The 13111-nt window shown below is 42.7% G+C and overlaps 1 protein-coding gene across 1 annotated transcript in view; it reads left to right on the top strand.

The window, feature by feature from the left end:
* Positions 1 to 12458, top strand: part of T265_15542 (hypothetical protein) — a gene marked incomplete at both ends in the record, with an annotated part of 41281 nt that extends 28823 nt beyond the window's left edge. Inside the window, 2 exons of the mRNA XM_009178564.1 lie at positions 4845 to 5022; positions 12336 to 12458. Of these exons, the coding sequence (XP_009176828.1) occupies positions 4845 to 5022; positions 12336 to 12458 (301 nt within the window). The remainder of the gene's footprint in view (positions 1 to 4844; positions 5023 to 12335) is intronic.
* Positions 12459 to 13111: the final 653 nt, after the last annotated feature.

The raw sequence follows: 13111 nt of genomic DNA, 5'->3' as shown, positions 1-13111 counted from the left end.
TTTATCGCAACTAGTTTGTTCAAAATAAAACGTGTTTATATCACAACGCGGAATACACTGGGTTAAGGCCATAACCGGAATATTTCCCAACTTCAACACACCTGTTCTCGGTGGTGAGTTTTCTGCAAGGTCGTTTTGAAGCGCGTTATTCGGACTTAAAATAGCTTTTTCTATCAAGAAATCATGTGAGAATGCGGACCACAAGATGTTCTGCCTCAGGGGTCTTGAGGAAAACTCTGCATGATAGGTTTGGTTCCTTACAAACGGTGGAAAATTATGAGAAGAACATTGAAACAGAATCCGCCACATCGCGGTTTCATCCATTTGCTTTCACGACTCGAAGCATCCCCTTAAGTTATTTGGCCGGTCACCGTTGGTGAAAGTTATCTGTTGTTGACACTTGTGACGTATCGACAGTCTACTTTCTCCAGTGACTGTCGGATTCTAAAAATTAGCGGAAACTTAACCGTTTGGTTTAACCAGGCTGAATTAAATATCCCTGCCGACACCAAAACCTAAATATCGGCATTCGACTGGAACACGATAGAGGTGTTACTGTAAGGTTATTTTCTTGCAATCGATTCTGTCTATTCCAGTGAGATGACTCATTTCGCGTTTGACTAGATCGGGTAGGGTTGCGTACGTTCATTTGTCCACAGTTCAAAACCATCCCTTACTCTCGTGGAGCCGAACTGACATACGCGTTCACGGAGGTTACTTGGAGAGCGCATTACGCAGACACGACTATGACCAAAGCAACAAACGGATCGTGAATATACAATCCTTATTATACTCTGTGGTCGCCCTGTTTGGAGTTTCCAAGCCAGTTACCAAGCTCGGCAAACAGATCAAATACCATCCGTGCGACTACCATAGACAGAGACTATCAGATAAAACACTTCCCAGGGAGAAGTCGTACATATATTGTTTACTTTATCGCAACTAGTTTGTTCAAAATAAAACGTGTTTATATCACAACGCGGAATACACTGGGTTAAGGCCATAACCGGAATATTTCCCAACTTCAACACACCTGTTCTCGGTGGTGAGTTTTCTGCAAGGTCGTTTTGAAGCGCGTTATTCGGATTTAAAATAGCTTTTTCTATCAAGAAATCATGTGAGAATGCGGACCACAAGATGTTCTGCCATAAATAATATCCGTAATGAATTTCACCTTCCATCAGACGAGGCCGCGGTTGTCAGGCACCACACCATAGGCTACTCGTTCGCATCATCAGTAGCATGCACCGTTACGAGGGTAGAAATCATGTGGAATAAAACGACGTGCGACACTGAAATGATCGCATTCTCTGAAAGGTTGAGCATATTGCTAAATATTGTAAGCGACATGACACCTCGATATTTCAAACGCCTCTTTGCTGGTGAACAAAAGCCTTTTGAATATTGTTCATGTCGGTGCATGCTGTTGTTTTAATAAAATTTCCCCATTCATTTCTCCTGTGTCCTAGGACAAATCTGAGCTCTCCTCTCTTTCCTTGCCATGTGGGAATCGGAAAGTTCTGTTGATCCTGGTAACCTCAAACAAAAACAATGACAAATGCACTCGTTTTCTTAAACACTGATTGTCAGCTGCCCCTAACCGTGGAGATGCAACCGTCGAGTGTGGTTTTCTTTGGTATCGCTCCCTAGTGAGACCTTATCCGTCTGGAGCCCTCTAAGGCGGCCGAAAATCTTAATTTGTTCTATCAAATGATAAAGACTATTTCAGCCAGTCCGATCAGACCGTTAGCACCATTTAACGATATATACTACTGATGAATTTTGTCAGTAGTCTATGGTTAGTTGAAGTTCTCTGCGTACATTGTGGAACCGTTTTCCCTTGTTTGTCCACTATTGTGTAGCAGTCCCCGAAGATCCAAAAAAAGATTGAAAAGCTATTAAAAGTCTTCAAGGTGAAGGGCTTTCCTCGTATCACCACGTGCCAAATCCGAAGAGGACCCCGAGAATTTAGATTGCAGCAAGGACTAATTGAAGCACATTGTTGAGCGCTCAAGACCCCGGGGTGTGAAAGAAAGAATAGAGCCTTAATGGGGTTACAAACCGAACGTTACCGTCTACCAACTATGCAGTTCCACGCACGCGTAAGTCACCTTTTAACGGAAAATAATATGCCTTCTCTAATTTGGTTACACTACATTGCACTCAAGATGAACACCGCTATCTAGACTTTTCTGGCAAAATTGGAGTGTGCCTGCATATATTTACTGATGAATTCTAAAAACCATTTTGACGAGTTTCAAGCAATAAAACAAACAAACCCTCCGAAAGTCGTTGCCAAAATTTTTAACGAAACAAGGAAAGTCCAAATAATTGTTACTGAAACAGCATGAGTAGTAGTTTTGTGATTATTGTTTTCAAATAGTGCACGATAATGCAACACCTACAAACACTTATCGTTGAAGAAAGTTCGGCAAAGTCGGCACTTTCATATCGAGTTTGACGCTGCAGATTTGAGGGAATCCAGTTAGATTCTCGGGTGGGCATTTCTCATAGTGTGTTCTTTGAGTATGCCGACGCAAACATGTGTGAATTGTCTAAATCCAGGAAGAAATGTGGGTACAATTTTGTCCCTTACTCAGACGAAATTCTCTTTCGGTATTTGCTGGTACTCTGCTGAGTCCTGCCCTGTTAAAGACTGGAGTTTCCGGGTTGTCACCTGTCAAACCGCCGTTTTTGTAACTCGGGGACTCTAAGGCCATCTGCGTTGGGCAGGTTAGTGACAATGCTCAAGAAACGTGAATGTCTACGGCATTTCGCACTTTACTATCGGGTGTAAGTAATAAAGCAGTGGGTTGAATTTGATTTTGAAATTTCTCTCTGATGTACCGTGAATGCACGGGTGCGGCTGGTGGTCCTCAGTGTGGTTGGCAGAATGCGTAAACCGTCATCTCCGTAGACATAAGGATACGATGGGGACCGCACCAAATGGTCTCTGGAAGATATTGCCCAACTTGGATGAGTATCGCATGGGATATCAATTGCGTATTTATGCATTATCGAATTTATTGACGTCCTCCCATCTATGGCTTTTTAGATAAGTAATCAACGTATTCTTTTACACAAATGTAATCACAGTGAGGATACACTCTCGTCCCTGATTTCTTCGTCCGCTACCGATGCTGAACTCAAGAATCGGGTTTCAAATGGGACTTACTGCGATAACCACTGTGAAAACAACATTTTAGAAAAGATCTGTTTTGTTTCCAAACATTTTTTTCTTGGAAAAAGGACCACAAACAGGTGACAGGGACACTGAATTGAGGTATGCACTGAATCAAATGGACAGATAACCAGTTTCCTTCAAACCACCTCTATTAAGCTAGAAGTGCGTCTTGCCTGCTAGTAGTTATCTCGCTGCTCCATGGAAACACGAAATAGGAAATTTTCTGTGATGATGAGAACGGAATTTGTGACATGCCGACTTTGTGTTAATTGTATGACACAACTATGAATTTAACATCGTTTTACCCGTGCAAGCACCGTGTTGACATTATCCGTGAACTTTCCAACGAGATCTGCGTGTCCCCTCTGGAGTTTGTCCGCGATTTCACAGGATGGAGCTTTCGTTTAGTTAGTTTGTCACGGTTTGTATCCATTTGGGATGCGGGTGGATTTCGAAACACGGGCCGGTCGTTCGTCTTACTCGAATACTTTTACGTAGCGGGCGATTTTGCCTGGTTGAGACAGGTTTCACCTATCAGAAATCACCAAAATGTAGCCGGAGTGTCTGTCACCGATGTAACTTTTCAGTCCACTGTCTGCAACACACGCATATTTGTAAATTACATTTAGGTGTGATTTCCCCCAATGAACCACGTGGCGTCCAAAATATCACTTTGCTCCAAAATCATTTCCATAACGCAGTTTCCAAACAAGGTTTTCTAACAACTTCATATCATGTTTATCAGTTCTTGTTGGTTTGAGCTCTTCTGTGAGTAAACATTGCTCACAGAAAGGCGTGTTCGGCTTCCGCGGTATTTTAAAGTAAGTTTAGCCTGAAGAAACTGTCAAGCCTATCTAATGTCCGCATTGTTATCGCTGGCTCTTTCAGGGCTCATTACGGTTATTCATTCTGGTTTCCTATTGACAAACAAAGTTCCCATCTTCAAGGAACTTTGAAGCCATTCCTTTCAGGTTAGCCGATTTTGACAACTATCATTCCAACCCACCTGGTGGGAAGTAAAACTGGCCAATCGACTTATGAACTTTCGAAGACATTTTCAGAAACTTGATGGGAAGTGTGTTTTGCGAAACAAATATGCGGCGATATCCTGAATATGGTTTATTAAAGAAGGCACGAGTAGGCCTGCCTGCAGCACTCAAGGTCTACATCCAAATGAGGAACCCCTGTAAAGCGTCTAATGAAACTCAGCCGTGTTACAAGTAGTGCGTTATGGAATTTCAATCGACAGTATTTATCCGGCTGCCAGATTTTGTGCGTATGCACCCGTCATGCCTATACTAGCAAAGTCCTGCTCACAGTTGGCCATGCTATCGTCACGTGCACGACACGTGGCTTAGACTCAGTTTACTGAATTAGGACAGGATGAGTTTGAGATGGTGCATTTAAGTGCACACGTAACTGGCTCTGGTGAGGCCTCTGTCCATTTTGAACTCCTCATCTAATCCATAATTTAAATAGACCCCTTGAATATCTACCTGATGTTTTTGGGGTTACTGATCCCGTTTCTTCGGCCAAATATCAACAACTCAGTGAAAACTATAAAGTCCGAGAATTTTCCAATTTTGCGGTTTTTAATACGGCAGCAACCAAGACTACTTAAAACGTAACCGCAAAGAAGGTTTTTTCCTCCATACATCAGTCAAGCTTTCTCGTCCAGCATCGACCTCGTCCACAAAGAAACCGATCTCCCACGGCACAAGAATATCACTGCGATCAACCGGTTATACAAGAAACAGAACAATGCGCGTAACAGATGTTTAGGATGTGCAAAAGCAGAGTGCACTTTCAATCCAAACGTACAAACATTTGAGGCAGCAGTAAGCAGTGAATTGGAAATCACACGTTAGCGGGAAATTGGAACTGCTAGTGTCCTTGTCTTATGTGGCCAAGATTTTATTACTTGCCAGATTCTGAAAGCTGCAGTTGCTGGGAGCCCACGTTTTTTAAATAAATCAACAACCTAACCTAACCACAAACATAACCCAACATTGTTGCAATTTCTGGTCTAAAACAGACATAAAAAGGCTTCCTACTCCTGATAGTATGAGTGACTAAATGGCCGCGCTTTTCTACTAGAAACACACTAAAGGGTTGATACTTTTGACAAGACGATGCCGTGAGTCCCTCTCGCGTGACGTGAATGGTCGTCTTAGGTCTGAGCTACTGCCCTAGCCACCTGATACAACTCCGCCTGACAAAGACTCCGTGGCGTACAAAAGCACATACGATTGAAGAATTTCTTTGGGGTAGCAATGCGCAAACGTTCATCAAATGTTTGCTCACACACAGCTGTGGTACGCAGACGATTCGGGGTTAAGTTTAAGGAATTCCAAATTACATCCTCGTTGGAGATGCGTCCGGATTCACTTATTCACAACTTCTCAGGTAAGAATATGACTCCAGGAAAAGAACGACCTGCTTTCCGTTTCTGATCGACCTTCATTCGATGAACAAAGCTCATTAAGACCACCTCAATGAGACTGGGGTTCCAAAGATCAATAAGGGGATAGTTCTATGTTTCTTTCAAGAATCATAGAAATTCCAACGGCCAGACACTCATCGCATATGGATGCAAACGGTTTCCGCGGTGTTGACCAACTTCTGGTCACGAACATCTTGGTTGCTACTTATAAGAGGAATTTTTCCCTCCTAACATACCGCTCACTTTGTTCACATTGATTTCATTCACTCAAACAAACAAAGCTGTTAAACAGTTTTCCGCAAATTGTTCAAATTGTATTTTTCAGGTCACTTTCACTGAAATCTAGGATTTTCATTGGAAATACTTATCTTGATTCTGTTTATATGACTGTCGACTCAAGTTTGAGTCGGTATTTCACCACGAGATGACTTGATTTCAAAGCCGTCACAAGCCGAATTGTTCAGTGACACGAATTCTTCCCCGCTGATCAAAAGATCGTTCAGCTGGAATAAAAGTGCTGTAAACAGATAGATAGCACAATACTGTGTCCAATCAGTTCTTTGTTCGAAATGCGACAAAAAGTGGAATTGAAGAGGTCCGTGCACGCCGTCAGTGTGGCTGGGCCTCGAGGTAAAACATAGTCACTAAGTTCACGACCCCACCGTCATTCCCATCCGTTTAGATCCCTTCGGTGAGAAGGCATTCAAGGTTTTAATGTTTCTGAATTCAACTCTTACCTCCTAGCAAACCATGCTGTACAGTCAAAATGATTTCCAATTTTCAAGGTGGCGAGCAAATAAATGTAAAAACGTCTATGACTTATTCTGCTGAACACTGTATATATAAAATATGAAATTCCGGAACTTTCCAGGATATTCAGTGACTGTTACTCAAATGCAAGCAAATGCTAACAGCGGCTACACAAATTCCGTAATGGATCACACTTTCCAAGAGACGCGTAGCGGATTTACGAGAGAACATACTACTCGCATGCCTCATCAGTAGTATCCACCGTTTCATTCGTGGTTTGAGGTGGTTTTGAAAAGAAGAATCGGAAAAAGATACACCCCACTAGCCGGTCAATTCTAAACCCAATATATCGCCACTGGGATGAGGTGCGATAGTCAGTGGCTCTGACCCCATAAACTACTTGGCGCGTTTGGTTCCAGTAGTCCGGATTCATTTGCTCCTCAGCAACTCTCTGTTCCCCATGCAAACCAGTTTTATTTTTGCGGAATTTCAACCTGCTATGCTATTATGTCAATATCTTTCCCCACGAAAACTCACTAGTCTAACCGTTTACTATCCAACTCTAGCGCCTCAAAGCTGAGATGAATAGCTGCGTTTCACCAACCAGAGTGATATTGGTTTTAAGGCCCAAATCACCGCTTCAGCGACCATCTTTTCCGCGTGGCTGTCATGAATATCCAGTCCGTCTGCCCTACTCACTTGGTTTCGGCAGCAAGATTTTGCCCACCAATCCTAACACAAGATCTTATAGAAGCAAGCGTGCAAGATGGCGATTTGTGAGGTCCACCGTACACGTGATTTTCGGAAATAGCAAAACGTGTGGCCTTTCGACCTTGCCGAATTCTGGACATGAAAAAGTTGGTGCTCATCTTCTACCAGTTCTAACTTTTTATTCGAGAAGACGTAGTTCCTCTGGGCTTTGTCTGGTCATTAATTTTGGGCTGCATTGCAACGATCCTATTTTTTAATTCACACTGACAGGAGAAAAGTTTACCAAACGACTAAAACTGGTTTAGGCGTGTTCAGAACGCAGTAACGACCCAATTCAAAGCATGAACGGACACAATTTGCTTGTATCCATCCACTGCATACTTCCCCACAGATCTGCGTACAATGTGCGTGTTTTCAAGGCCATTCAAAGACACGACTGCCAGTTTTCGCGTCCCGGGTAAATCAGTCTCTCAAGATAACCTCCATCGGATAGGTGTATTAAGATACGTAGATTCGCCTCAATCGCAGAAAGAAACATGAAACACCAATCTACACTTTTCATTCAGCCTGCATATGTAAAACGCGCGATATAGCAATCTGTATTCCCGAAAAGTTCAACGTATATCCCAACGGAACGCTGTGATCAGTGGAGCGCTCAAAAGGCTGGTACAACTCCGTCCATATCCAAACACTTGGGAAATATTTTCAGTTTTAGGTCGGGAGCTCATACATCAAGAGCGCGGCACAGAAATCCATGTCACCTAAAGTACACCCAGTACTGGTCAGCTGGAGAGCTTTCGTAATTCGAGCCACTCTGACCGACATTTTCGGATACTCGTTTTCAGAGAAGTTTAACGTTGTCTACAATGTTTATACTGATTAAATGGATGCTCTCTATCCAAGGCTTTCAGGATGAAAACCATCTACCTAATCGGCCCAGAACTAAGATTTAAGAAATTCACAAATGCCTGGACATCATACAGTCAGCACGGTGATGTGTCCCATCCTATATTTCTCTAACTAAAATAGAGTAACACCCGAACATTTTCATTTCATACGAACCACTACTGACAAAATCACCTTCAGACACTTTCACTTCTACTGTTTTGAAAAATACCGGTTGGGTGCATTTAAATAATTCGATACATCTGTTGCAATTCGATACATTTGTTGCAAAAAAACCTGACAATCAACATTACATAAGCAGATCAAGATGGTTCAAAGCAGCGTTCTTTTATGAGCCAAGGAAGTAGTTCCTAAGGCTCGGATTGTTAAGTATAAAAAGCGTTCGAAATGGATACGGGGGCCCAAATTGATTACACGGTTCAGTGGAACCCTTACGGACATAAACGTGCTTCGAATGTGTACGCGCAGAAAACATAAATGCAACATCTTCGCACGGGAATCGAACCCGCGTTCATGTACCAAGTGATTTAATTCGACATAATCCAAATAGGCCTAAAATACCGACAAGATATGAAGTAAAATTCGCACAAAAATCTATTCAAGATCCGCAGAGACCGACACTCTCGCGAAAGTTACCATGTGTGAAAACGTGGCGCGAGCATTCAGGAGGCAATATGGGAGAAGTTCGCAAGGCTACTAACAACAACCATGAAGTGAAGCATAACCCAGACGTCCAGAACAAATGTTCGGCATTTTGGTCTGAAATTCTTTGGGGGAAAAGAAATATTGAAAAAAACAAGGTGTCTTCTCGATCTTAGATGTCTAATAAACACTAAACCGGATCTCAGCAGGCACTTGTCGTATGTCAGGCAGATGGGTAGATTGAGGAAAGGGGGTCTTTTCAAACCTTGAATCCGAGCGGCTGGGGAGTTGAAAATGGCTTTCTTCTGGAAGATTTGTTGAAAGCTTTGTCTACCTGAATCGTACTTGTTAATTATTAGAAGAACCAGCTCCGAATGTGACGGGACTACATAACAGCCTTTCGTTGGGACGGAATTCATTGGTTGTTCTTCGCTCGTCCTTGACAGATGAGCTGTATTGTTCTGTATCACATCTTTGACCATTTGTACCAGACAGCGATCAATAGATCAGCCGGTTCGCATGTTCATCGACGTTTTCTGGTTTGGCCAAACGTACCGGGCTATCAATCGGCTAACCAGACCGTGGTTCACGGTAATGAGAAGCCACTAAGGAGACTGTGGTCCACAACATTGATAAATGTACTGGTGTGGGAACATTATCAATAATAACTGTTTCACCATCCCTTCTAGGTCCACCATCCTTTCTAGGTCGAAACGTGATACCCCTTGACAAACGACATGGTTTTGTAGGTGAATACTGGCAAGCTGAACTCACTTGGGTTTTCCTGCATTAAGATAGTCATATTGGATATTTATTTGGAAAGAACTGACACTTTTTAATACATAAACATGTGTTAGGCAAGTCATCAACACCTAGGAAACAACGACAGGCGCATGATAGTTCACACTGGCACAGTGAACAATGCCACATGCTATCAACAGTGATCAAAATGTGTAACCAAGACCATAAGTCACACTCGGAGGGGAGATCTCAAAGCTCACACCATTCCCAATCTAGGAAGACCCGTAAGGTACATGACGTTAGGTTATGTCGTTCTCTAATGATATAAAATGATATAAAATTAAGACCAATTTTACAAAATTATGACCGAAGAATCAACTATATTGCAGCACCTAACTGCGATGTCGATGAAAACAAGAAAAAAATCTGGAATCCACAAACAGAAGCACTGTTTGAGAAGCCACTTATGTCTCCTGCTGAGTCACACGGGCGACAGTGAAGGTTTCTCGGACGTTCTTAGACATTTGTATGACTAGCTTTTATAGGGACCTGATTTCCCGCTCTACATTATTTGAACTATTAGAGACCCGTTCAGAGTAGCGGACTTGAAAATGGGGCTCCCCCTGACGCTGACAAAGTCCCAAACGGATGAGATCAGCAGGCAACTGAACAGAAACGACTGCATGCTGTAGCGTACACCACAGAGTTGCCGCGGTGGCCATCAGCAAACACCGACCTGCACACCGCCAATGTAGTGATGCATAGAATGACCGTCTTGGACCATCATCAACTTGTTGACAGCGTCATTGTTAGGACAATGGTGAATCGAATTCTACGGAACAGACAATGCATGTAAGTAATTCGACACCCCAAGGACGTAGTTTGCGGTGAAACGCCTTCTCGATCATTCAGTTAGTAGTTCATTAGGAAAAAACACGAGCTTTTTTGGAAGGCTAGGACAAATAAGAGCTTTCGCCGACTGAGTGTCAATCACGCGGTGGCTAGTCCACCCTGCAATCTTGGCACTTAGTCACCGAGCATCCCCAGTTGGCAGTGCCGCATGGGGAGTCGAAAGAAGTCACCTCGAATACCGACGATAACTTACTTGGCAAAAATTCACAACTCAAGAATGGAGCACCCGGTGTCTGGTGTGAGCCAAATGACACACTAGATATTTGGACATATTACCGGTTTTCATCATTCCTATTTGTTGACACACAAAGCTAATATTTTTGGATATCCCCGTGGCAGCATGAGACGTGCTAAACATTCCGGTGGAAAATAACGGGATGCACATAGTGAAGTTGTGAACGAATTCAAGACAAATTTGTCACTATGTGTTTGATGCCACGGAAATTCACTTTAGAGTAAAGCCTGATCCGCACGACGATTGAACGTCTGAGCACCAATCGGCATGTGAGCACGTGATGTGTTCTGTTAACCACGTTGCTGATCGAACCCTCGTGACCGAACGGCTCCTTCATCAATCGATAGTCATGATGTTGCTGATTCGAATTCCTCAGTGTACACTGGTGATGATTTCTCATAAGAGTTAAGCAGTTGTAGGACAAACACTGAATTAATATTGGAAACAAAACATGAAATAGTGCCGAATGTTACGCGCATGGGTGTTAATGGATAAGAACATGTTTGTGGAGCATTTGCAAGATATTTTTGAAATACTGGGGGTCTGCAATGCAAGGGATATTTTTCAGAAATTATAAAAGTAACTATCCTGTGTACCGTCCTGCAGAAAACTGTTGCTGATGCCGGAATATCAGGCGGGGTTAAACGTAAGCGTCTCCGACGGTTGTCATTCGAACGGGGCATTTGTTGTTTTATGGATTTCAACAGATGCAGACACGTTTGTGGACGGATGAATTTTCGAGAAGATAAATATTTTTCGACCCTGCACAGCAATCTAGATGACTCACGTTCTACGCATTATGTAAGTTCGTTTTATGATATAATCAACTTAATGTAACTCCAAAATTTTTCATTTTACCAAGTCCGATAGATTCGCAGAAACTGATTGTCCTATTCTCAGACTGCTCACCGACTTGTCTCAAGCTACCATTCTTTTGGACTGATGAAATCTTGTCGAAAGGTCAAAGAGATCGGTAAATCGCGCAATCATCCCGCCCAAAACTGCCCGCAAGAAGGTTGCCATATTTTGATGCCCGGATTTGCCCGTGAGTAAACATCACACAGAACAGATTTGTATAACTTCACTCTCTTCAAAGACAGCCACAACAGTTGTAGACCTAAAGAGACTGTCAAATTTGAGGCCGCTGACGCTACGAACGTCACACAAATGGCACAGATATCAAGGCATGCGCTTAATCGGAGCATTGGGCCAAAGAGGACCCCCTTCAGAATTGTAGATTTTCGGCCGGGTCTAGCTGTTCCGACCCCCATGAAAGGAACCTGTGATCTTGAAAGAAGTGTATCATAGCGGGACTAGGAACACGACGTCTATTCGGAGTATCAATACGCGCATGTGCTTAATCCATCACAAGAACAGATTGAACAACGTCACATCCGCCGTCCGCGCACGAAAATGCAGACTGTTTGGTCTAATCAGGCCAAAACTAACTTCCTTTTTAAGTCAATCAGCAGCAAGGATGACAATCCTAAAGGGCTTTGGGGCGAATCGCAGATCAGTTAATTGTTTGCGTTTTTGAAAGGACATCCTAATTTCAATGTGTTGGAGCTTTCTGCCAAACAGATGCTCCTCTCCCATCAGAGTTTCATATACCCCATTTCAGAGAACACTACTGTCGGTAGTCACGTTACCAGCCGTTTTCAGAGTTTCCAATCCAGTCGAAATTTTTTAGTTAACTGTATTGAGGTGAGATTTATCACTGACGCCCATCAAAAGATGCCACGTATCAAACCACACTAATAATTTGCAAGGTCTTGAAATCGCTCTTCTCGCGTCTGCTTTTTTTATTTCAGACTAATTTTACGGGATACTTGAGGACTACCGAGGTTCAATTTCGAAATGCTCAGGCTAAGCTTGAGATCGGGTCTTCGAAGCCCAAGTTTCCCACACTTTTCACTAACTATTTCTCAAATAATGTGTGTCCAACCTATCATTTTGTACATATTATCAAATGCTATATAAAAAGAGCTTTTGTTAAGTGTTGAAGAAATAAAATGCACTGTACTCTGTATAGACATAGTACTCACAATATTCATAAGCTTCCTGAAAATTTTTCCACAGCCCACAATTTTTTCGACTTTCTTGTGGCTCGTCGGGGAGACAAAGTCCCCGAATTTCCGTCAACCTGATGTTCTAAATGACCTCAAATTGGACTTCATAAGCGAAAAACATTCATTTACAAGCCAATTCGTCTTAGCTGGGCACCCACCTGGAAACAACCTGAATCTTTGTTTTTAATGGTGTTTTAAAGCGAATGAATGTGCTGCACTAGGCCGCATCATGTTTGATTTGGTGCAATATTCGGCATGCATGCATGGACGTAAAACACTACTCATAAGGTTGTTGAAAATTATTCGACAACCCACGACCAGGTGAGCCCTCCGCAAAGCCAAATTAGTTTACAAATGAGTGTACTCTGCTAGCACTGTACCATGTTTTATGCCTGTTCAGAAAACACCAGCGGTGCATACTTACTGAACAGGCAGAAAGACTTAAACTCACTTCCTCTGAGATGCAAATATTCGGCGAACTTTTGGCCAGTTAAATCCCAACAACAATTATCGACGTC

Source organism: Opisthorchis viverrini (genome assembly GCF_000715545.1).
Source record: "Opisthorchis viverrini unplaced genomic scaffold opera_v5_597, whole genome shotgun sequence".
Taxonomy (NCBI): domain Eukaryota; kingdom Metazoa; phylum Platyhelminthes; class Trematoda; order Opisthorchiida; family Opisthorchiidae; genus Opisthorchis; species Opisthorchis viverrini.
The sequence above is the reverse complement of the archived record's forward strand: the minus strand, read 5'-3'. Positions and strand labels throughout refer to the sequence as shown.